The sequence below is a fragment of the Loxodonta africana genome, chromosome 6 (assembly GCF_030014295.1).
Source record: "Loxodonta africana isolate mLoxAfr1 chromosome 6, mLoxAfr1.hap2, whole genome shotgun sequence".
NCBI classification, from domain to species: domain Eukaryota; kingdom Metazoa; phylum Chordata; class Mammalia; order Proboscidea; family Elephantidae; genus Loxodonta; species Loxodonta africana.
Genome location: NC_087347.1, coordinates 40578305 through 40604783, shown reverse-complemented (window position 1 = coordinate 40604783; position 26479 = coordinate 40578305). Strand labels below are relative to the sequence as shown.

At 37.2% G+C, this 26479-nt stretch overlaps 1 protein-coding gene across 4 annotated transcripts in view; it reads left to right on the top strand.

The window, feature by feature from the left end:
* The window catches only part of PARD3B (par-3 family cell polarity regulator beta), a 1162629-nt gene that overhangs the window by 933385 nt on the left and 202765 nt on the right, over positions 1-26479 (top strand). For all 4 annotated transcript variants that reach the window (XM_003406115.3, XM_003406117.3, XM_003406114.3 and 1 more), the window contains one exon: positions 8291-8401. In XM_003406115.3, the coding sequence (XP_003406163.2) occupies positions 8291-8401 (111 nt within the window). The remainder of the gene's footprint in view (positions 1-8290; positions 8402-26479) is intronic.

The following is a 26479-nucleotide window of genomic DNA, read 5'->3' as shown; positions in this document are numbered from 1 at the left end:
CACTCATTCACACTTATTTTCACTTAATTTTAATTTATGGCCTCTTTTTCATGTTTAAAAAATTTTTTTCCCAACAGAGTACAGCATTAGTAATCCCAGAGTAGGGTTTTTATTTGCAAAAATAAAAATGCTCAGCAAAGTAACAGCCTAGTGTCTTACAAATCTCTTAACTGATCCTTACAAATCAATCTTGCAGAGGCCCTTTTTTTTTTTTTTTTAAGAATACCTAAAATGTGTGTTTTCCTTTGCTTTCTGAACCCTCCAGATTTTTTTTTTTTTTTTTAATTTATTCAGTACTTCCAAATACATTGTGTTTCTAGTCCCTTAGTGTGGGGACAGCAAATTAGGTTGAGGATTCCCAACACCTGAATTTAGCCAGAGAGATGTTTAAGGCTCTGCCCAGCAGATGCTTTATCCACTTAGGCAAAAATCCTAGAATGCTGCAGGACCTGCCTGCTTTTTAATCCTAAAAGCAAACAAACATCAAACTATCTGAGATCTGCAGATTCACTGCTTCAGAATGAAAAGTTGCCGTGACCACCAATTTAGGAATCACATCCCTGGAATGAGCAACAACCCAGAGGGAAGTAGCTGTTTAAGGGGTGGGCTGGAAGGTTGGCCTTAAAGGAAGTGGTAGATAAAGACATCAGTAGGATGAGATGTGTTTGTTGTTTTCGTGTATCTCTTCATCATCTTGGAAATACATAAACATACTCGAAATAAATGTCTAAACATATATCATTGGAAATGAATGTTTTAATTAGAAGTCTTATTTTAGAGTTTCAATACATGGCCTAGTTAAGGTTAATTATTATTATTGTTTTCAAATATTGATATTTTTTTTTCATTATTAAGACACCGATTCACTCAGTTTCTACTTGTGTAAGTATCTCATAAAGCAAATCCCTATCTACTCTTGCTTGCCACAGTGTGGCCCTTCCATTGGGAAAAGTATCCTGGCTTTTATAGCATTAGCCATTCCTCCTTGAAAGCAACAGACCTTAGCTGTGGCAAGCAAAGATACTACGGAAGGCTAAAAATAAAATTAGAATGTTTTTTCTTTCTTAATAAAGATTTCTCTGTAGCAAATTGAAGTCAGCTTATTACTCTATCAATAATACTAACATAAAAATAGGCAATGCCTTTATATACCAAATTAAGAGAGAGAGAGGAGGACAGACACCTTCCTCTAACTGATCAATTTTCACTGAATTTGTATCAGATTCATTAACTCTTGAGTATCACGAGAACCATGTGAGATAAACAAGGGAACACCATTACAACGTAAATTTTAGAGAGCGCAATAGCTGAAGTGCACAACACCATGAGATTACAATACAGGGAAGTTAATTTCATCAGCATATGCATATGCTGATTCAGAACCCAATTTAGAATACATCAAACAACAGAAACCTTTAATGGGTGGATTTCAAAATAAACTAAGGAAGTACAGTCAAAAGGCCTCTATATTTTGCTCAAGCTATTTCAAATAGTACAGTTTGTAAAATTATGAGGAAATGTGAGGTGTGGTTTGTTTAAGAGAACTAGTTTCAGGGTGTATGAACCATTATCCAAGTCCAGAAAATATTGTGACTGTGACATTTGTACATTTTTACAATTGACAACATTCTATAGCTTTCCAAGTAATGTTAGTGATTGACTGGTAGACTTCTCCAAATGCATCATTTATGCCAATCTGATGATCAACTCCTGATTGCAGGAGGAGATATACATACTTTCTGTTTCAGACTTTCAATTCTGTTTGGATTCATAGCCCACCACTAATTTAGAATAAAAGTGTCTGAACTTCTTCTCCATCTGACTTTTTAGTCCTCGTAAGCCATCACACAGGATCATTTTTTATAGCGTATCCACTAAGTGGAAGGGTTGATGGTAATAGCTGCATAAACTGCCCAGTGGGATCTAGGAGGAAAATTGTGGACAGGCAGAACTCAGCAGAATTAAGAGTGAATTAAATGTGAGACTAGAATTAGAAAAAGCCAGATGTTAGAGCTATACACATTGTCAATTTGGATGATTTGTCAGGGTACGTACAGGAGTCTGGGAAGGATTGAAGGTCATCATTACCTGAAAAACTCAAGGAAAAAAGTAGAAACTGGAGAAAATATTTACTGAGAAATTGGGAGACAGCTATTAAGAATTAAAGTCTTTATCATACATAGAACAGTGGGCTACTGGAGGGTAGTTAGATAGTTGGATTGAAGGGTCAGATATTTCCTGATAGTTGATTTTGTTAGTGGTTAAATTCCATGTGCATAGTCCAGTGTGATACATAGTGACTGAACAGCCACTTCCAGATGGCTGTTCTGGGCCTCCTCTGTCTAGGCAAAATAACAACATAAGTGAGATCTATTTTGGTGTTTTTCTCTTCTGCTTTGTATAATTCTATCTCCCTTCATCTATTCCCCTTAAATTATACTAAGAACTCTTGTTTTATGGATAGGAACCATTTCCCTTATACATGTTATGTGATTAACTGAAAAATTAATTACTTGGGACCTCCTCCATTTCTCCTTTATCAACTCTATAAGGAGCCCTGGTGGTGCAGTGGTTAAGAGCTCAGGCTGCTAACCAAAAGGTCGGCAGTTCAAATCCACCATTTGCTCCTTGGAAGCCCTGTGGGGGTAGTTCTACTCTGTCCAATAGGATCACTGTGAATCGGAATCAACTCAATGGCAGCAGGTTTGAGTTCAACTCTATAAAGAAACTAGCTTCCTCCTCTAGCTGCTGATTTTTTTTCTGAGTCTCCTTTGTCTCACATTAGGCCAGGCCCTTCAGAGGTGCTGTATATCTCTTTGTGGTGCAAACAGTTAAGCAGTACTCTAGCCAAAATGTTGGTGGTTCAAACCCACCCACAGGCACCTCAGAAGACAGGCTTTGCGGTCTGTTTTTGAAAGGTCACAGCCTTGAAAACCCTATGGAGCAGTTCTACTCTGCATACATGGGATGGCAACTAACAACAACAACAACTTCTTCCAGTATCATGAACTTTAGTTGTCTCTCTCCTTTATCTTCAACCTCTCCTTCTCTCTGAGATTTTTTCCCTTCAACAAACAAAGGTGCTTTGGTTCCAGCCAAATTGAAAACGTCCTTCTTCAATATTCCACCCACTTCAGCTACCACCTTACCAGCCACATTACTTGAAATGGCTGCACACACACACAGGCACACACTTTTACACGTACCTGCCATTCACTCTGGAGATCACTCCCACCTGGCTACTGCTCACACCACTCCACCAACCTCACCAAGGCTATGAATGACTTCATGTTGCTGAATCTAATGAATACGTTTAAGGCCTCACCTCAGTGGACTTCTCAACAGCGTTCCCATCTGTGGACCAGGCCCTCCTTTTTGCAGCGCTTTTTTTTACATCCTCTTGTACCATGCTCTACTGATTTTCTTCCTATCTCTCTGGCTGTTTTATTTTGTTTTGTTTTTCTGTTTCTTTTGTTCACCCCTCCTCCTCTACCCAAACTTTAAATGTTACTCTTCCTCAGGACTTAGTCCTAGGCCTGGGTCCATCTATTTGGACTTGTCGAGGGCATACTAAAATACTCATGTTTAAAATTGAATTTTCAACACCTCTCTATTTACCCACCATTCCCAAATCACTGTCTTCTCTTTTCAGTGGCCACTTCCCTAGTCCAAGACAGCATCATTTTTCACCAACATTACTGCAGTAGCCCCCAATGAGTTTTAATGCTTTTACTTATGTTATTGGTTTATTTGCTGCTTTTTACTTCAGCATCCAGAATGGTGTTTTAAAAATATACACCACGTTGTTATCAACCCTACTCAAAAGGACTATGTAAGTCCTCCATTTTCCCCTCCACCAAATCTTTCAATCTACCAGTTTCTTTACCCAGCTTCTCTCTTCCTTGAATTATTAAGAAATGACCTACTATCACTCTCATATTAAAACCCAAGCTTCTCTCAGAGTCACACTATATGGTTCTTGTCTTCATTTCTGTCCACATCCCACACAAGTCTCCCCTCTGCTCTTTGTACTTTTGCCACACTGGCCTTTTTCACTTCTTGTGTTTGTGTTGTTTCCTCCATGCATAAGGCTTTTCTCCTACTCTTTGCTTGTCCGAAACCCTCTCATCCTTATAGTTTCAGCTTACCTGCCATTTCTTCATCAAGGCCTTTCCCAAGGAATTAATTCCCTATTATTTTCCCTCCTAGCATCATCCATAGCACTTTCTACAACCTGTAAATACCTGTTTGGTGTCTAGCTGTGTTCTTTACTAGAGCATTAACTCCATGAGGGTTTGCTTTTGTTCCTTAACAAAATTATCAACCTGTATCAAGGGCCTGTGATAATATCAGGCACATTGTAGATACCTAATAAATATTTATAAAACAAATGTATGAAAGAAAAAAGAAAGGAAGGAAGGAGGCAAAGAAAGAAGAAAGAAAGGAGAAGGGCAGAGCTGGAAAAGAGAGACAGAGAGAGAAAAAGAAAGAAGGAAGGGGTTTTCCACGAAGCTGTGTCATGTAACCTCTATAGAAATGAACAGGGACAGGTGTTTTAGACAAACTAATAATTCATGAAAATCTAACTTTACGTAAAGGGTATGTTGAAAGGTGATTTTTCCACTTTACAAAAAGATCCATCATAAGATTCTTTAAACAGGCTTCCCAGGTACATGTAAAGTAAGATTTTATTGATTAAAACCATATGTTTGTACAGAATTTTTCGGGAAAATATCTTTTATAGAAAGTAAGATTGACCTATAAGCAATTTCCTTGAGACAGGTAGCTCAGAATGGCCAGCTCTCAAATTTCAAAAGTAATAGATAATGGGGTGCCTGAATGCAATGGATATTTGAAACCCTTAGAATGCAAAGCAGTAATTTCAGCCATTCAGAGCCCTTATGACTTTTTTACAAAAATAGCTAATAATAGGGAGATGTATCAATGTATATGAACTTTCCAACTGTTCTCTCTATATCTCAGTGAAAGTAAGAATGGCCGTGAAATGGCCCCCAAAGAAGCCACTATGCCAAAGAGAACAAAGGGTTAGGAAATTCAGCAAAGCAAGTCTTTCCTCCCAACTCTGCCCAACCTACACCCCCCGCCACCGCCACCCACAACACCACCACCACAACTACTGATAATTAAGCTGTTTGATTACAAAACTGAAAAAATAATTTAGTATAAATAAATAATTTAGTGTACATAAAATGCAGGTAACTTCTCTGCGCCTCAGTTTCCTCATTTCAACAATGTGGAAGTCTTTTTGAAGATTACTGTTTTATCATCTTGCACTTGAACCTGCTTAATATTATGAAATAAGGTAACTTGTGACTGCTCTTGGAACCCTGGTGGTACAGTGGTTAAGAGCTGTGGCTGCTAGCCAAAAGGTCAGCAGTTCAAATCCATCTCCTGCTCCTTGGAAATCCTATGGGGCAGTTCTACTCTGTACTATAGGGTCACTATGAGTTGGAATCAACTCAATGGCAATGGGTTTGTGTATGTGTGTGACTGCTCACTCCTTCTGATGAAATAAACTTCACATCTCTTTCTTCCCTACTTATTAGAAACTTTAATAAATGATCATGAACTTTAAATCAAAACATTCATAATATTTGTGGCCTTGGTTGAGTTGACCATATTGACAGTTCTTGCTAAGAAGAAAACACTTTACAGAATTTACTTAAAATAACATTTTCTTTGTCAAACATATTCTGCTATGATGGAAGCATAGTTAGCTATTCTTGAACTACATTATAACTAAAATATCTTAGCTACAGGAAGAAGAATAACTTACTGGCTGTGGTAATAAAGATCAAGGTAGACTAGATGCTGAGATAGTTTTACTCTTTAGGAGAAAATATATGGAACATGGAGAAAAAAGAAGCCTAATATCTATAGGTGTTTTGGCACCATTTTTGCCCTTATCAACCTCTTGAACAAGTATTTCTTCCCTGACTTCCCACAATTTTGAATTTTTTACCCAAATATTACTATATTCAATGACATTTGAGGGAAGTTATTTATCTGAGTGATATACTAAGGTGCTAACTGCTCACATAAAGATATTTAAAGTAAAATGATGATCCCTAAGACTTTTCTTCATGGGTCTGGAAAGCTACAAAATGTATTCTTGGAAACAAACATTACTTAGGTATCTCCTGCTTTGTAGGTTAAATAGAGGCCTTGGATATATCAACGATTCTATTTGAAAGTTAATATTTTTATATTTTTGTCTGTATTTTTCCTCTCCTATTTGTTTCCATAAAGGGCAGGTCATTTCTTCAGTGAAAAAGAGGAGTGGATTCAGAAATTGAGGCATAAATGAAAGAGACAAAAAAAGGCGGGGGCCTGGGGATAATGGAGTTAGAGCTGATAATTGGTCAGCCAGGTTCCCAAGACTAGACTGGACACACCAAAAGAATTTTGGTAGGAGCCGAAGTAGATGGAGGGATGGCAATGGGGAGGGAGAAAGTTCTTGAGAGTTCAATAATTGAAATTGTAGGTAGAGAAATATTCAAAGGAGTGAAGACTGGGAGAGGCTGGCAGGATGCAGTATGTACTGGGTTAACAAGAGGAATATGGATATTACCAGTGACATCCTCCAGGTGTGATACTCAGAGTTTCTGAAACATAATCCAGAAAGGAAAAAATATATGCTGATTTTTATGGAATTATGAAGACAGAAACATAGTTTACTCTGTGATTCTTCTAGTATTCTGGTTGCTCACAGAACAAGAGTTTCTTCAAAATTAGTGTGTCAGGTCTCCCTGTAAGGAAATTCTGGTTCTGTGCGTGTGGGAGAGGTCAGCCAAGCGCATATAATTTGGTTTCCACAGGTTAGTGTGTGTGTGTGTTTGTATATTTGGTGTTGCTGCTGTTGTTTGTTGTAGTTGAATTTACTCTGACTCATGGAGACCCCATGTATAACAGAATGAAGCATTGTCAGGTTGTGCGCCATTTTCACTGTCACTGATATCTTCAAGTCCATCATTGTGGCTGCTATATATATTGAGTTCCCTCTAACCTAAAGAGCTCATCTTCCAGCATTACATCAGACAATATTCTGTCATGGTCCATAGAATTTCCACGGGCTAATTTTCAGAAGTAGATTACCAGGCTTTTCTTCCTAGTCTGTCTTAGTCTGGAAGCTCTGCTGAAACCTGACCACTGCTGGTATGTAACATAATGATAGCATAGCTTCTAGATTCATAGCAACACACAACCACCACAGTATGACAGACTGACAGACAGGTGGTAGGTAGGTAGGTAGATAGATATACTTGTACAGATACACCCACATGTATATCACTCATACACACATGATTAAACTTTGCTGCTATTTAATAAGTAACAAGGGATAAATGGAATGTCCACAGATTTAGAAGAATCTTTACCTGAAGAATATGTATAACTGAGTGACTTTTTTTCCTGGTTATTAGCAGAGCATCTAGCCATCATCTTTTTTTGTGTTTGTTGATACTAAGACCATGAGAGATCCCTTTCAGAGAAAATATCTATTGGGAAAAATACCTGTCCTTTAAAAATGTAGTCCTAATAATAATTTAATCTCACCCTCTTTACTTTCATTTCAAATGTGCAATTTTCATGTTCCTAAAAATGCTAAGGAAGCCCAATGTGTTTTAAAGCCTGATCATTGTCACAGTTAACACCAGGCACCGAGGGGTGCTCAGAGTCCAGTAACCACAGACTGACTTAGGAATGGAGCAGCGAATGTGATGTGTTTAGAAGAGCACAGTGTAGGGGGCCACACTATTCCCAGCCCTGCCCGAAACCTGGTGGGTGGTCTTGGTCAAGCCCAGAGACTTTGCTGAGCTGTTCGCTCTTCACTTACAAAATAAAAGCGCTGGATTAGGTATTCTACAAGGTCCCTTACAGTACCATCATTGTATAATACTATGATTTTAGTCTTAAATTTCAGTGCCACATGGAGCTCTGGAGACCTATTTAGGAGATTGGTCAGTTTTTAGTTATCTGTTAATGATAACCACTCAGTTTTTTGCTCTCTGTTAACAGTTAGAAATAATATTTTAATCACATGATATCGTGCTTGATGCACAATAAATATCTGAGTGGAAGGAAGGAAAGAAGAAAGGAAGGAAAGAATTTAGTAACCACATTATTTTTCTGTTTTCATGATTTATTTAACTTCCATTTTATGCAACATGATCTTGTATTGCTTAGATTAAAGAAGTATGTTTTAATGAGTTCATCTGATAAAGGAACATGGTTATTGCTAACAACCATCTTCACCTTTGTGTTTCACTAGATTTGGAAAGAAGAAAGAAGATAAGGGTGGAAAGTCTGAGCAGAAATGTACTCTGAAGCACGGTGGCCTGAGAGAAGAGGAGCTGGAAAAAATGAAAGAAGAGCGTGAGAGGTGAGAAGAAATGCTGAGCTAGTTTTATTTGCATCCATAGTCTATGTTTAATTTAGTTATTGTAACAATCAACTGGAGAAGTCTTATTTTAAGAAGCATAAAGGTCAGCTAATATAAAAGGAAGAGCACCTGGTAGAAAAGGACTCTGCCTTTCTGGGAAATTTTGATCATATTTTGAGAAGATATTAACTTCATGTTTTTATTATATCAGTATTTGTAATTATTTCAAAATTTGTAATTTGCTATCCCTAATGTCAGCTATACCAATGCATATTTTTTCTGTGGTTTAAGTGATGAGTTATTTTTTTAAAGGTCATTTTGATATCGATGTTTAGAACTACCAGATTCCCATAGTCTGTTCCTAATTTTTGTCAAGCTGTTGTATGCTTCCTTAATTTTATTCTGCTAAATCCATGTGAGTACAGTAATTTAAGGAGTACACGTCCTTCATTTTAGGAAAAGCTGGTGTCTTTTATTAGGCTATCTGCAAGCTGAAAAGTACAAAGTACGTAGCCCATCTGTTAAAGGGCCTGTTTCATTTACTGAAATAATGGTGGTTTGTAAGGGCTGAATTCTCCTGTTGGAGGAGCTTAATGTTCCATTAGGACAAGAGGTCCTTCACATATCTTTGATGTTAACTCTAGCACTTATCCCAAGTGAACATGTTAAATGGCAGATTTAGAAACATGTAATTGAATATTCAGATTTCTCCTGAAAATTCTTCCCCTTCACAACTAAATGGAGCTTGGAGAAGGACAGAGATTATGACAAAACCAGCATAAAATGTTAAGAATTTGATTCTGATTTCATCATGTACAAAATCAGATTTATCCATCTTTTCACTTGCTTATTAGTAGCCTTAGTTCTTACAGTTTTTAAGGAGTCAGTTCTTTTATTTATTTTTATACTCGAGTATATGTTCTAAGAAAATCATACCTATCCATTGTGTTTTCTAGCACACAGCAGGCTAAGAGTATCTACTGTTAGCCTTTGACCCCTATCTTGTTGTCTATTCGTGTTGAGAAGGCTGACTTTATCAATAGTGAGGAAAAAAGCCTATTTAATCCTTTCTCATTGTTGAGAGGTTGATGAGCTCAGTTCCAGAATCAGTGGAGCAGTTAAAAGAAAATCAAGTGCTTGCATTGTTGTTGACTACTCACCTGACAGAGCCGCCCCAAAGACGAAAGATGCATTCTCCATCATAGCCCAAGATTCAGTAACCCCGTAATGTAAAATGTAATTCAGGCTAAGATTTTAATGCATATATTGGCAAAGGCATCTATGCAGTGAGCCTACATCATAGATCTTCACTGCTCCCCTGATTTCACTTACTGAGACTCTGCATCCCATGCCTCATCTTCAGGAAATGGAGCTGTTTGCTAGAATGCAGACTTCACATTTTTTGCAGCTCACTTCTTTCTTGGGTATGAAGGGGGAAAAAAATCCTCTTAGTAGCTGGGGAACTGTATGCCAGCTAGAAAATTGATAACCCATAAAATAAGGTGGGTTGTCTTTAAGCAAGAGTTCATTTCCTTTCTGGTTTTGCCTTTAGGAAGCAGGTGCCTGAGGGAGTTTTGTTCTTAAAGGCAGGGCTGTAAATTTGCCTCAGCTGGCTATATAGACTTCAGGTCCAATTTTCTCAAAATATGTCTGGTCAAAATATTGAAAGAACTATAAGCTTCCACTTAGGCCACTTCCCACACGTGAACACATAAAACACATCTGATATGGGTTTCCTAGAGACAACATTGTCTCAATCATGTGCTAGGGGAAGAAGTTGGAGGAGTTGATTTTATGGTTGACTGCTCTTTTTTTTTTTTTTTTTTTGCTATAGAATTAATGACCAGGGGCACTTCAACAATTTAGGGGCTGAGGGCCACGGAGACTGGAGGTGGGGGCTGAACATTTGGCGTTGCTCCCAGCCCTGGAGTCCTGTTCTTTTGCTCACCATCATCCATAGGAAACCAATTCACAACTCTTAAAGAACTCAGCAAGTGTATTACTCTTCATGGCATGGCCGTGGGGAAAAAAAAAAATAGGATAAAATAAGAAATCGTATATAAAAACTCACAAGAGTTATTTTTTCTAAATACATTTAAAAAATGTTTTCTTAGGATAATTTAAACCATCCTATTGTTCCATCTTAACTGTGACAGATATATAATAGTTCGTCATTAACGTAACTCTTTTTCCAAGAAGTTAAAGCACTTATGTAAAATATATACTGTATAGTACTTTAAAAATTATTAGCTCATTGGAGGCAAGTGTTACACTTTCAAGAATTTTGTGAGCCAATTGTTAAACCATTAGTTTGAAATTGGCCATGTTGGGTGTATTTACATCACAGAAATTGGCAAATGCACTAAATTGGGTTTTTTGTTTTTACTTTTTCCCAAAGAGCCTGTTTCACCAGCACACCACTGTGGGCCCATACCAACTCTCTTCCAAATTTAACCTGGAATAAATTATATAAAATAAAGGAAAACAAAAAACTCATCCAAGTCAAACCGTATGATTTCTTACAGCACCCCTCTTACAGTACTGTTTCTCAGATTGTGGTCCATGGACCACATGCATCAGAATAAATCATTTGAGGAGCTTAATAAAAACCCACACCAGACTTGCAGAATCAGAATCTTGGGAGCTGGAGCCCAAGAACCTATCTTTAGTAGGCTAGCTCAAGATGATTCTTCTGACTTGGAGAGACAGGATTTGGCTGGAACATTAGATTAAAACATTCTAATACATCATTTCTTTTTTTCCCCAGGAAGACTGAGTGAGCCAGTCTATAAATATTGTCAGTTTTTCTCGTGTGCTCTCTCCAAAGCATCCTACCTTGCTGGCATATTCTTACGTGAACAGAAGCCCTGTCAGTGCTCACTCCCATAAGGGACTATGGAACACTTTCCTCCAGAACCCCACACACATATGCCACAGAACTTAACGAAAGCAATACAAGTTTCATTAAGAAAATTTTAAAAACATAAAAAAGTAAAATAAGACTATGAAAACCATGCATAATCCTACCATAACCTTATAAAACTGAAAACCAAACCTGTTGCCGTCGAGTGATTCTGACTCATAGCGACCCTAGAGGACAGAGTAGAACTACCCCATAGGGTTTCCAAGGAGCGGCTGGTAGATTCGAACTGCCGACCTTTTGGTTAGCAGCCAACCTCTTAAACACTGTGCTACCAGGGCCCTCCATAACCCCATAACCACTATTAATATGCTTTTCATTTTTTTCTATGATTATATTTTCTTTGCAATCTTGATATCCATGCTGGATATATATATCATATTTTTACACAAATAATGCATACCCTCTGTGTTTGTTTGCTGGCTGTGCCCTCCTCTTCCCACGAGATGCCCTCACAAGTGTCACCATGCCAATCCTCTTCCACATGTTGCTGTTAAAAAAAAAATTTAGCATAACATGCTTACGAAAATACTTTGCAGGGGGAGGGAGCAGCCAGCAAACAAGCACAGAAGGCATGTGTTATTTGCATAAAAATACAGTAATACCTTACTTTTCTCACAGCATTATATTGTGAGCATTTCCCTATATCATTATAGGTTTTAAGATGGCATTTTTGATAGCTGCTTAATATTCTGTGAGTTCAATATACCTTATTTATCTTCTCTTATTGAACACTTAGTTTATCTCCAGTTTTTAACTTTGCAAATAATACTTTGATAAGCATCGAGATATAAAGATCTTTATTATAGAGTATCTCCCCTTAAATCATAGAATTCCTTCTTGAAGTTTCAGTTTCCTTATGTTTTATCCTGGGATTAATTTAACCTCACACTCAATTTTAAGAGTATATTGCCCCCCTCCACTCTATGCATTACTTTCCTTATGATTTCCGTATATATTTTCTCTCTATATCAGGTTTCTGATATGGAATTGTTTTGGTGCTATATATGACTAGCATATTCATAGTTACAGTTATGAAAGGTCAAAAAAGGTCACATTAGGTTGATGGCTTACTAAATTAGATTGGGGTCTGCTCTGGTGTCTACAACAATGGTTCTCAATGGAGCACTTTCACCCCCCAGGGGACATTTGAGTATGTCTGGAGACACTGGATGCTGCTAAACATCTTAAAATGCACAGGATATCCCTCCCCCACCACAACAACAAATTATCTAAACCAAAATGTCAGTGATGCAGAGGTTGAGAAAACCCGTTCTAGTCTCTAGACTTCGCAAAATGTAGGATACTCTCCTGGACATCAGAATTGCATTGTCTCATGATATCCTGTGGATAAGGTACAGAAATATATAACAGATGACATAACCATAGAAAGAGTTTAAGCTATTTGAAAAACTGTACCCAAAGATTGTGAATGTATAGTCCATCCCTATAAGCTTACAAGAATAAAATTTTTCTCAAAAAAATTTATTTCTATTAAGCCTGTCCTGCTGAACATTTTCATCGTTGACGGTGACCTGTTGATCAGATTGTGAATGCCAAGACGCTGCAGGGGTTGATAATATGTCAGTAGAGGAGTCATCTGGAACTATGGACTGAATCAAACATAAAGAAACATAATAGGAATAAATGTAAAGTCTTACTTTTAGGTCCAAAAATGAGCTGTACAAACACAGGATGTGGAAGGTTTGACTTAATACCAAATATATGAAAATTTGCCTGATGGTTTTAGTTGAGGGTAAGTTTCGCATGAGTCAACATAAGGATATGCCTGCCAAAAACTTAATCCATTCCTAGGCTACATTATTGTAAATTCATGTGCAAAACAAGGGAGGAATCCATAATTCCTATTTTAAACTGCTCAGATCATACCTGGAATATCTCGTGCCTCTTTCACACACAGTGAATGGAGGCACTAAACCCATGTCTTATGAAAAATGTTAGAGGACCTCAGATACATACACCTTCACGAGTCAAGACTGAGCTGATTTCATATGCTAGAAGTGTTACATAGAAGATTATACTTATATTATGGTATCCACTTTGCTCTAGTCTACTTACTTTGCCTCTCTCTTCATTCGTTCATTACCTTCTTGCAGATTCAAATGGGGCACTAATTCAAAAGTAGTAGCTTTCAGCTTAATAGAAGAGAAATTATAACACCTTATGAGCTTCTTAGAGAGGATTAGTGCATCAAATTATTGGGCTAGATCAGAGTTTCATAAACTTCAGTCATTGATGTATCTCTTCATTGCCTTAAATATATGTGTGTACGTATTCAAATAAATAAATTATCCTAAAAATGCATAACCATGTAAGTTAGTTTTTGTAATTTAACACATTAAGCCACATACAATCCAAAATTGTCTTGTGATTGCTAATGCTACATTTGTCCACAGATGATCTCTAGGGTCTTTCGTAGGTCTTGTTTTTAGTTGCTGCTGAGTTGGCTCGGACTCGTGGTGACCTTATATCTAACAGAACAAAATGTCGCCCAGTTCTGAGCTATCTTCCTTATTATTGGTATGTTTGAGTCCATTGTTATGGCTGTTATGTCAATCCACCTCACTGAGGGTTTCCCTCATTTTCCTTAGTCCTCAACTGTACCAACTATGATGTCCTTTTCCAGCGATTGGTCTTTTCTGATGACATGTCCAAAGTAAGCACATGGAAGCTCTCCATCCTCACTTCTAAGGAAAATTATGGTTCTTTAGGCAGCCCACAATATATTCAATGTTCTTTGCTAGTGTATATAAAATGGAAGCATCTTCTTTGATTTCCTAGATCTTGCCATGACTTTGGTTCATGGTAGTGTATGCACTATTCTTATCTGGTATATAGGCCTAAGTTTCTTGTTTAATTATGGTTTAATTATGCAGCTGCAAGTTCCCCACATAAACGAAATGCATCTTAGAGAAATAAAAACATTCAGAAACCATTTATAGTTTGAGAATACAAGTGGGTGAAAATCTATTCCCAACCTCTCAGCGTTTTATTTAATTATGGAGGATTTTTATGTTACTGGAAATTGTTACATTTCCTGAGCTGTTGATATGTCCCCTCCTGATATAAGTCAAACAGTTCATTGCAATGAAACCCTGCTTTAAATAACTCATCATTTTGTTCATGCTTCAGTGAGATTGGCCATAACAAAACATTAGTTCCAAAGACCGATTCATCCTTGCTAGGATGAATCCAATAGTATATTCAAAGACTATTTCTCCTAGAATCTTTTTTCAAGCTAAATTAAATTAGCATTTTCCAAACAGTCAGATTATGTAAATTAGTATCGTGAGCTGAAAGCAAGAGATTATTATAACAAGTCAATGAATGTATTTTTTGTTTAATTTTCAAACTTTAGCTTAAGCTTGTAACCCTCCACAAAGTGTGAAACTAACTAGATTCTTGGACCTATAAAGAATTGTACTTATATTGTTAATAATAGCTTCTCAAAAGTCAGGTGGAGATTGGTTGAAGGAAAATATATTCCCCTAGTTTAATTAGGATTATCGTACCAGGAGGAAAAATCCCCACTGGCACCAAAGGCTGTCTTCCATTAACATCTTGTATTAAAAAACAGTTGCTGTTGAGCTGATCTTGACTCATTTTGCCCCACGTGTTGCAGAGTAGAACTGCTCCGTAGGATTTTCAAGGCTATGACCTTTCAGAAGCAAATTGCCAGGCCTTTCTTTTGAGGCACCTCTTTTGGTTAGTAGTCAAGTACTTAACCATTTGCAGCACCTAAGGACTCCTAAGTCTCCTGTTACTGACCCTGAAATAAAATTTTGCTAAATGTAGCTTCATACTGAAATTGGAAGAAAAAAAAAAAAAGCCGAGAGTGTATTAGCTATGCACTCCAAGGTCTTCTGTGTACTCTTGTACCATGTTAGAGTTTCTGTTGGTAAGGGAGCTTGTTTACTGCACTAATGAAATGTCGTCCTTGTAGATCTTATTAGAATCTTAGTAGGATGCATGAGAAGATAGGGTTGGGGGATGCGGGGTGGAAGAGACAAGCTCTCCAGCTTCAGCACTGAGAAGTACGGAAACATGTGGCTCTTGTTTTCAACAACTGGCCTGAACGGAATGCCTAAGTGAGAGTGAAACTAAGATTTAAGAAAGGTAATCGGTTTCAGTGTCTGAATTCAAGGCTCTTAGTTTTCTATCCTTTTAGGAAGTCTTCCAAGAACTGCAGAGGCTTCTCCCTTGCCTTATCAGCTGCGCTGCTTGTGGCCTGTTCCCTTGGTTTAAATCAATACATGTGTTTTTGATATTTGGCAAACCAAGATTTAATTATGCAGCTGCAAGTTCCCCACATAAACGAAATGCATCTTAGAGAAATAAAAACATTCAGAAACCATTTATAGTTTGAGAATACAAGTGGGTGAAAATCTATTCCCAACCTCTCAGCGTTTTATTTAATTATGGAGGATTTTTATGTTACTGGAAATTGAAATGAAAACCAGAGTAAGGCTAGAGTTTATCCAACATTTGTTCATACTGAAAAATGAAAACACTTATTGGATTCTAAGAGGGAAAAGGAAAGTTTTACATTCTGAATTAATATTTTAGTTGTAAGCTACATACATATCATCCCCCTAAACACATAAAGCAACAAATGATAGAATTTTGTCATTATTGTATCCAAAAAAGTGTGTGTTTCATTAAGGAAACCAGAAGGTTCATTACTTTAATTTGCCAAGTGACTTTCAATAATTAATTATTTACTGAACTTAAACTTTGGCACTATTTAAACTGTTGAAAACACTCATGTTTTGGCATGATTACATACAAATGATTAATTCAGCATGGTGTTACTCATCAGTAAATATCCCTATCTTTTGCAGTAGAATTCGCTAGGTCCTGTGGTTTGGGCAAAATAAAATGTTGGAATGATTCCCAGTTTTAATAGTCCCAATTTATTATTACCACTGAACCCTGATCAGATCATGCACTGGATTAGATCCCAGTTTTTCAAAATGCCTCAATTTATGGCTCCCTTAGAATTCTGATAAAAACATGTATTTGAATTAGGCTTTGGTTGGCTAAAAGAGATCCACTTAATTACTTTTAGATTCTTATTAGATCATCACTGTATGGAAGTTATGAAAAATATTACTAGATAGTGTTTCTCAGGACAAAGTCATGTTCTCATTTTCTGCCGACACAAAGTAGCTGTCAGATTTCTGGTTTTCATAGTACTAACCACCTCAGTGACGGAAAAGAGATTTGCTGTCTCCCAGTGATTACTAATGATGCTGTGTTAGGGTAAGGATCCCTCTCTCCCAGAATAAGAATTAAAAATTAGAAGGGGGTTGTGAGGGAGGAAGGAAGAACAAACAAACTGTGTAATGGCTATACACCCCCAACTGCTTATTCAGGGGCCATCTTCCAAAATTTACCTCTATTTCGGAGGAATGAAGGGGTGACACATAGGGGAATGCAGGTGGCTTTAATATATGTACATTTATTGATCTTTGTAACATCTATCTTCTCAGAAATGCTTGTGGTCACCAACAAAATTTGGCACATTACTGTATTCCTATAGACAGGAGATGGGAACACCTACATCCGAATGCTATGCCAGCATTTTTTATGAGCCAAAGTCCTTTTATGGAACTTGAATCAATGTTAGAAGTGCTGTATTAGCAACTACTTGTCAGCTGAGCTGGATTAATACATAAAATGAATCACTTGACTGGTATGCTTTCCAACAGTCATTTAGACAAACTTCTAAGATTATTAAAGTACGCCAGCTCTTTAAAAAAAAAAAAAATGTTTTAAAAGAATACTATTACATTCAGATACCCTGGAGTGACATAGAATATTATTGTATGCAGTTGTAGTGTTGTTGAAATACATTCTGAAAAGGAATTATCCCAAACCACCTGGAGTGATTCCACGGAAGTGTTTAGAATATATGATCTGATAAAGACTTAGGAAGCAATTCTAATTTCAGTCAATGCGGGGTACTTGGTTTTACTATACACAGGTTAAACAAATAAATATTTAGTCTAGGATAGTATAATCAACAAACTTTGGTAATTCGGTAGATTTTATGCCAATCAGAAATACACATATGTTTGGCTTGGTGGGGATTATTCAAGGCAGTGGAAGAATTTCAGAAGAGGAGTTTCTGGGAAAAGCTTTGGGTGACTTTAACGAGGTAGGAAGCCATTTGATGAATACTGCTTAGGAATGAGAGTCCATTGCCCATTTTATCACTTGTTTCCATGGCTTTGGAGAAACCACTTTTGAAGGTGTATTCTTGAAGTTCTTTTTTTGATCTGTGAGATGGTAATAATAATACCTCGGTTTTATACATTTTTTTTCAGATGAAATGCTTTTTAACTGCTAAGTTCCTCAGAATAAAAATATTGAATATATGTGTGTTAAGCAAATCCATAATATTTACTGTGGATTACTTTTGGACTGGGCAATATACAAGTATAGTTAACTTGAGAAATGTGGACAAATTAAACTTCCATGAATCAAATGATATTTTCTAGAATATCTAAAGTACCTTATCTTTATTTCTTATTTGGACATGTGCCACGTTGTATCCTGCTTTGGAAAACTTCCATGACAGCATATCCATTGTGCAGGCCAAAATTAGTTACTGTTCACATAGGTTGGCAAATCCTGCAAGTTGAAAGGATGCTCTACCTATTGTCTTTCAGAACCTGCTTTTTTGTGCCTCGTATCCTTTATATCCTTTATATAGAAATTATAACCTAGACCAGTGATTTACAAACACAAACTTTGTTTTTCTAAATTTCCTGGACTGCTTTCTAGATCTGTGGTTCTCACCTGGAAGCAACTTAACTCCTAGGTATCTGTCATGGATTGAATTGTGTCTCCCAAAAAATATGTACCAACTTGGTTAGGCCATGATTCTCAGTATGGTGATATTGTGTGATTGTCCTCCATTTTGTGATTGTAATTTTAGGTTAAAGAGGATTAGGGTGGGATTGTAACACCCTTACTAAGGTCACATCCCTGATCCAATGTAAAGGAGTTTCCCTGAAGTGTGGCCTCCACCACCTTTTATCTTACTGGAGATAAAACGAAAGGGAAGCAAGCAGAGAGTGGGGGACCTCATACCACCAAGAAAGCAGTACCAGGAGCAGAGCATGTCCTTTGGCCCCAGGGTTCCTGCGTGGAGAAGCTCCTAGTCCAGGGACAGATTGATGACAAAGATCTTCCTCCAGAGCCTACAGAGAGAGACGGCCTTACCCTGGAGCTGATGCCCTTTATTTGGATTTATAGCCTAGTAGACTGTGAGAGAATAAATTTCTCTTTGTTAAAGCCATCCAGTGGTGGGGTTTCTGTTGTAGCAGCAGTAGATGACTAAGATAGAATTATTTGACAATGTCTAAGACATTTTTTTGTTTTCATACAGTGAGGGGGAGGGGGCAGTGCTAATGGAATCTAGCAGGTAGAGAACAAGGATGTTGACAAACATCCTACAATGCGCAAGATAGCCCCCCACAACAAAGAATTATCCATTCCCGGATGTCGATTGTGCCAAAGTCAAGAAACCGTATTTTAAATAAACGGTAATATACATATAGATGTATAGCTATAAATAGAAATATACTATAGATATTTAGTAACTCTCTGGTTGGGCCTGAGGATATGTATTTTGAAATCAATTGCCAAGTAATTGTCATTTGTAGCCATGTTTTGGACCAACTGGTCTGGGGGTGGCCCAGGGGGAGGCCACGTGACTAAAGGGAAAGATGACAAGACTTGGGAGTTAGTCAGACATAGGTTAAAAACCTGACTCTGCACATACACACTGGAAAGCTACTTAACTGCTTCAGGCCTCAATTTTCTCATCTGTTAAATGAGAATCGAGATTTCTGTCTCCTGGATTGTTGTCAAAATTAAAAGTAATGTTTATGAAATAAGCACCTGGCTCACTCTGGGTGGTCAGTGTTATTTTATGATCAGCTTTAGGTATTAAAGACCCCAGATCACCCAGTCGGTTAAGCTTTTGGGGCCTAGAATGCTCTGAGGCACACCATCTGTGGAAGCCGCGGAATTGGATCCTATCATGATGAAGAAAGCCAACTTGAGTGCAGATTTTGCCTATCTGGGAGTCATGCCAGATGCTTCCATTCAAGGGGCATTTCTTCATTTCTTATTGATCACCATTTGGAAGTTGCTCCTCAAGCATAGTGAGCTTGGCATGAGATGGCAGTGCAGTAGCAGGAGAGTGCTGACTGCAGCCAGCCAGTGCTTGGCAGCTATGGAAACAAAGTCAGGGAGGAGAGACACAAATGGCATGGGGCACTGCCAGATCTCCAAGTCCATGGCATGTGTGACCACCATAGAAAACACTTGTAACTACAGTCATGAAATTAACAAAATCTTCACATTTGCATTTTGGTTATATGTATAGATTAAGGGAGGGATAACTCTGGTTTGCTAATATTTTGACTCTCGTTTTTGGTGGAAGTGGAATGAAGTGTCTTTTTCTTCTTCCACCCTCTCCCATCTACCTTTCCTTGCTGGAGTTTAATTACTTAACGACTTTACAGTACATCCAAATTGACTCCAGACTGATGCCCAAAGGAACCTGGCCCCTTTCTCACTCCCAAACTCCTGTCTTCTTCTGTTTTGTGTCCTTTGTTTGATTTCAGTCTTGACAGTTAAAGTGGTTGAAGAGGATTGGGCTGTGGCACAAAAAAAATCTGCTTTTCCAAAAGATCAGTGAAAAAGGGCATTTAAAAAAAATAGTAACAGTCTACTGTTTAGATGAAAGCTATAAGTATAATGTTCTTAGAGGAACTTCACAAATAATGAATAATAATATGTGAAATCATGTTAAATATGACAGGTTCAAGAAGAGTGGATCAGTAATAATAGCTTTGATTTGTCATTCTTCTCTCCAGAACGTTCAATGGTTCTCCATTTCCTGCTGCATATAATACAAATCCATGAGCCTGATGTGTCTGACTGTAGCCTATCCTTGTAATGATAATTTCCATTCCTGACCTATATGATCCCTGTGCCCAAGCCAATCTAGAATATTTACACTTTTTGAGATTGCAATAGCACTTTCCAATCTCTGTACCATTCCTGGTACTCTTTCCTTCGCATGGACTGCCTTGCTCCTACTTTATGGAATGAAATCAGTGAGACAACACTTCCTCCATGATACCTTCCCTAAGTGCCATTATTAAATAACCTGAATCATTTCTGTTAACCTTCAAATTCTTCAGCTGCAAAATTGATATATGTGCATTGTAGCATCGTGTTTTTGTGAGGATTCAATGAAACACTGAGATAAAGCATTCAGGATAGTGCTGGGCATATATATAGATGTTCAATAGATGGTGAACTTAGAGATAATGTTTATTTGAGAGGGAACTAGCATTAAAATCAAACAGTGCTTGCATTGTAGACGTTTGTGATTACAAACGTGACTTCTCTCTTTTACTAGCTTTGCAGTTTCCTTGGGGCAAGGACTACATTGTAATCATTTTTCTGTTTCTCCCAGCATCTAATATATTACATTTCACAGAGTGGGTGCTCAAAAAATAGTTGTTGAATAATGGATGGGTGAATGAATGAACAGGTATAAAAACACACTGATTTTAATTTCGTGTTTCAAGTGAATAATTGCTAGAATGGAACTAAGGAGTAAAATAAGCTAACTCAGTGGCTGGCAAAGCTACCTTGTTTAGAGAAATAGAACTTTTCCCCATACCATGATATGATGTCAAGGAGCATGAAGTCACTTGTACTTGGCAGAAGGACAGTGGAAGTGGGTCAGTGAAGCATACTGACCAGCCCATCAGAACTGTTGACACCCATTTCCGTATCACTGAACCACATACTGAGAAGTAAAGTAAATGAAATCCATCTGCTTCACAAACAAATGAAACCGCTTTGGGCCCGGAGAGTATTTTTGAGTTGGTCTTTTGCCCCCACCCTCTTCCACTGGCCTCAATTTAACCAGTTGAAATTATTTTAAGTACCATTCTCTTCAGCCTTAAAAAAAAAAAAAATTTGCCTTTAAATGGGAAACCTGAATTTGATTGCATAGATGAGACACACTGTGCTTAGTTTTTCCTCCATCAGAGTAGAATTCTTTTTGTGTTGCATGTTGAAACCAGTTCTGTCAGAATTCATGGTGCAGATTTTATTTCAGGGGGCAAGCATAAAAAACTATTATGTAAATAGGGGATCATGAAAAATGGCGACAGCCATTTGTAATATACCAAATGCTATAGAGCTACTCTCTTAAAAAAAAAAAAAAATTTTTTTTTTTTTTTTAGGGAGGGAATATTACCAAACTCTTAGTCTGTAATTAGAAGTCCACATTACCATTAAATTAGAGTCTTCATCCTATAAAATAATTCTTTATTATATACTCTTTTGCAATTTCATGTCTTTTCTTCCCATCTCGATCCTATTCTCTTGAGGCATACCTGATGACTTCTACTCTTTTCATTTCCTTTTATCTCAGGAGAAAGAAAATATTTAGTGAAGTCCAGATTTACTTAAAAGTGTAAAACAATATCATATTTATAATAAGTTACTTATGTAATTTTTTTAATGGTAAAAATTTAATAATCAGTAAGCAAATAAATATTTAATAACTATATATGAAATATCTTGCCTAAAATATTCCCTATGTTTTAAAATATGGTGCTTTGCTTAGTGAACCACCTGACTATAATAATAAGCAACAGCTTAAAAAAATTAAAAGCAAAATAGTAGGTGAGGAATTGCTTAGACACCTCATTTTTTAAAAATAATTATCGACTCCATTATTGACAATATCAACAGCTAATTAAAAATTCTATTAGTGAAGATGTAAAAGATGGCACGTTTCCAATTCAGATTGACACTGGAGACGTAGACATAATTGATATTTGTTCAATAATCCTTAAATGTTTCACAGTCTAATAGAAGCTGTGATAGCCATAGAAAGTTTCAAGTGCTAAGTGTATATACATATATATACATATATATATATATACATATATATATATATACATATATATATATTTAGGCACTTAAATTTTCAAATCAAATGATGAGTCTTTGTTTAAAAAAATTATAAAGTTTTCAGCTGACTGAGCATCAAAGGACATTGTAGTGGGTTGACTTTGTTTAAGAAAAAATCGTTGAGTCAAGATAATATATGCTGTAATGCATATGTTCCTAATCTGGTCATACTGGATATAATAAGAAATTCCAAAAAAGATATTTTATTAGTTGAACTTTTAAATTTCAGAGCTGCATTTTGTAATGGTCCCATAAATGAACCATATTGTAATGACCATTAAATAAACAAAATGCTTCCGTATTATAGTTTGCTGTTACTGACATTATTAAGCCTGAATTGAACACATTTCAATGCAGGACTTTTTTACACAGCAAATTAAAACTTGCTATAATAATTTTTCTGTTTCTTAGCAATCAATTTTATCCCAAATGATCATAGATGAATAAAAAAAAAAATTTTTTTTTTTTTTTATATCTCACCAGTTTCAATGGATGGACATGTAAGGCCTGACAGAGAAAGTTACACAAAAAAAATGACAAAGTGTTAAGAAACGGGAAGTTAATTCTTGAGGGGGCATCATTCTTCATTTCACCAGCAAATCGAATTCAATGCCCAGAAATCTGACATTATGCTAAAATATCCCCAGCTTCACGTATACTTATGGCTTCAGGTAGATAGGGATGCCTTATACTAGTGACAAATTCAGATCATCAAAGGAAATCTATTCAGAGGAGATAAACATACTCTCCAGGATCTAGTCATGCAACCCTCATTGATCAACCTGAAATCACCTCCAGCAGATATCAGTTAACCCCAATGTGCACTACTATAGCTTACATAAGCTTGACTCTGCCTAGCTAAGTTTAAAAAAATTTAAAGAAAAAAAAAAAACAAAACCCTGTATTCTGACATAATAAACCAAAAGGGTATGCAAACAAACATGGAAATTTAGGTTCTCAAAGATATACTTAGAGACTTTGCTTCTACGCAAGAGAGAGAAACACATTTTACTAAAAGCATGCCAATTAAGAATCGAAAATTGAGGAAGATCTTCAACTACCACAAATTAAAAATAAAATGTGTAGTATGTTTTTATAACTTTTCCGGAGCATTTGAAAACATATAAACCTATATAGACATGTTTATGATTCTATTTACAAACTCATCTTTACATTGCCTTATAATCAGATGACATTCGGAAGGGATTTTTTCATCTAAAAGAATATGAGAAATAGTCTCAGGAATAGACTAGCTGGGGAGTGTAAGTTTTATTACTTCTTGGCATCTGAGGGCATCTTTCTGGAATTAGAAAAAAAAAAAAAAAGCTGTCTGAAAGTATTATTTGTCGGAATTTTTGCATTGCTATGGCCATGAGTGTGGTGGTATGTGTGGATGGGTATGTGTATGCATATTTATGTCTTTGTGACTGAGATAAATACATAGATAATATGCATGTAGGCTAAAGATCACCTGGTACTACACTAAGTCCCCTCTTGAGCGTTTATTAACCATTCTTTGGCCGATTGGAAAAGTAGCATTTTTAAATGAATTACTGCTTGGTAAGAGTTTGCATACTGTAAGAAAGGATACCAATGAAAATAATCGGGTACTTGGAGGAGGAGGGATGTGTTGAAAAGAAAAACACTGGGGTGGAGGAAGTAGAGCACCCTGTGAGGAAGGCAATGTTCCCTCCCACATCCCTGAGGTGCTACTCCAGCCCAGGTGAGCAGCGTGTGCAGAAGTGGACTTGTTAATTTCGTTAAACGTATATAGCTGGCTGGCTCAGAGAATTAAGGCAACATGCTAATAAGGTAAACATTACATAAACCCTACCCCTTTATGGACTATTGACAAAGAACCTGTGTAGCACAAGTGGTTTGCAATCAGCTGCTAACCCAAAGTTTGGCAGTTCAAAACCTCCCAGCAGCTCTGAGGAAGAAAGGCCTGGCAATCTGTTTCTGTAAAGATTATATCCAAGAAAACCTTATGGAGAAGTTTCTACTCTGTAATATACTGGGTTACCATGTGTTGGGGGCTGACTTGACAGTATCAACATGGACCACTGATGCATTAAAAAAGCTACCTATTAAATACCAGTTGGACTAAGTATTAGGAGCCCTGGTGGTGCAGTGCTTAAAGCATTTGGCTGCTAACTGAAAGGTCAGTTTGAATCCACCAGCCACTCCACAGGAGAAATATGTGGCAGTCTGCTTCCGTAAAGATTCACAGCCTTGGAAACCCTGTGAGGCAGTCCTACTCTGTCCTATAGGGTTGCTATAAGTCAAAATCAACTCAGTGGCAGTGGGTTTTGGGATCTGGACCAAGTATTTCAATAGGCATTAAGGATTCAAGGACTATTTCAAGAAAAAAAAAAAAAAAAAGAGAGAGAGAGACAGGAGGTATTTATCATCAAGCAAGTTGCAATTCTTATAGGTAACCCCCAAAATGTTCCTCCAACCCCAGCTGAACATCTGAAAGTGCATTTTCTTGGACAAAGGCCTTTAAGCTACAGGAACAAGTGATCCCTTCTCTGTGAGAACATCTGAGAGGGCACTGGAGGGTGGAGCAAGTGTGTCACCTTTATATTCAAAGGGTGGTATGCTCCATTGATAGTTTACTGACCATGATCTCCTCCCCTTTGTATGTCTTCTTCATAGCTCTCCAGCCTGATCTCCGTGATCACACATAGTTTCCACCAGCTGGAGCCTTCCTTTACCTCTTATTGAAATGAGGAATTATTTCTGAATCTGCTCTGTGTTTAACATTCCTAGACACCATTCAGAAAGAAAAATCCACGAAAATCTAGCTTTCTCTACCACCAGTTGGTATCAAATTGATTCTGACTCACAGCAACCCTGTGTGGGTTAGAGTAGAACTGTGCTCCACAGGGTTTTCAGTGGTTGATTTTTTTGGAAGTAGAATGCCAGGCCTTTCTTCAAAGGTGCCTCTGGGTGGACTCCAACTTCCAACCTTTTGGTTAGCAGCTGAGTGTGTTAACTGCACCACTCTGGAGCCCTCAGTTGAGGTCTTTATTGAATCCCACCTACTTTGCGTACCTTTTAAGATCTAAAAAGCAAGAGTCTTCCTACTTAACATTACGCATTTTGCTAAACTATTACTAATCCTTACGCTCTTCTATTCTCTTAGGTCTTTTTCTTGTCATGTTTTTCATCTTCCATATATCTCATATTAAAGGCCACCTTGAGCCAGTCACTTGAGCTGAGTAGTTCCAGGCTCAGCCCTACGAGCATGTAACCTTCGTGAAAGACTTGTATTCTGATGAGTCTTAGTAGCTCTGATCATGTGGAGAGACAGCATCATCTATTTTACAACCTTGGGTCTTTCTCCTCAACATATACCATCACACCTTTGAGTCTAAGCTGAAATTTGGGCTATGTGAGGCTTGCCACTCAGAGGATTTAGGTGGATACTTTCTGCTATGATTCACCTTGGCTTTTGATTGTCTTAGGCATGAACTCTTCAATAATTCAGTGAACCTTCATTGAGGAGCTAGACCCTTGGGGGAAATAGCAAGATGAGTAAAACCCAACCTATCCTCTGCCCTCAACAAGTTCATGATTAAGAGAGAGAAGAGAGACCCATGCATAACTAATTATAATAAAGCTAAACTGTGATAAATACTGTAATGGGATATAAAAATGCTATAGGATCACAAAGCAGACAGGAAAAAATAGTGTTATAGCTGGGACAATAGGACAGACCCTATTTATCATCCATTATCTCTGTGCACTTAAAATGAAATCATTAAAATCAATTATAAAGTACAACTTAACTGTGCAACAAATCAAAAGAGACTTTTAAAAACTTAAATTCTTAATCCCATCAATAATACATGATATTTTTGCTGCTAACTAGAGAGGAATGTAAGACTCAGGAAATTTTTTTATTTGAAATCTAGGAGATTTTCAAAGCCATCAGGGTGCTTTCTCTTATAATTTCTTTCCCTAAAGCTGACAGAAGAGAAAATTGAAATGTTTAGGGCAAAACTTTCTGGGAAAGTAGCAGTCAGTTGAGTCAGGCAGATAAATTTGAGCAGGGCAGCTTATCCAATAAGCTAGGTAAGCACTGGCTTAGTTATGCTTACTTACTAACCTAT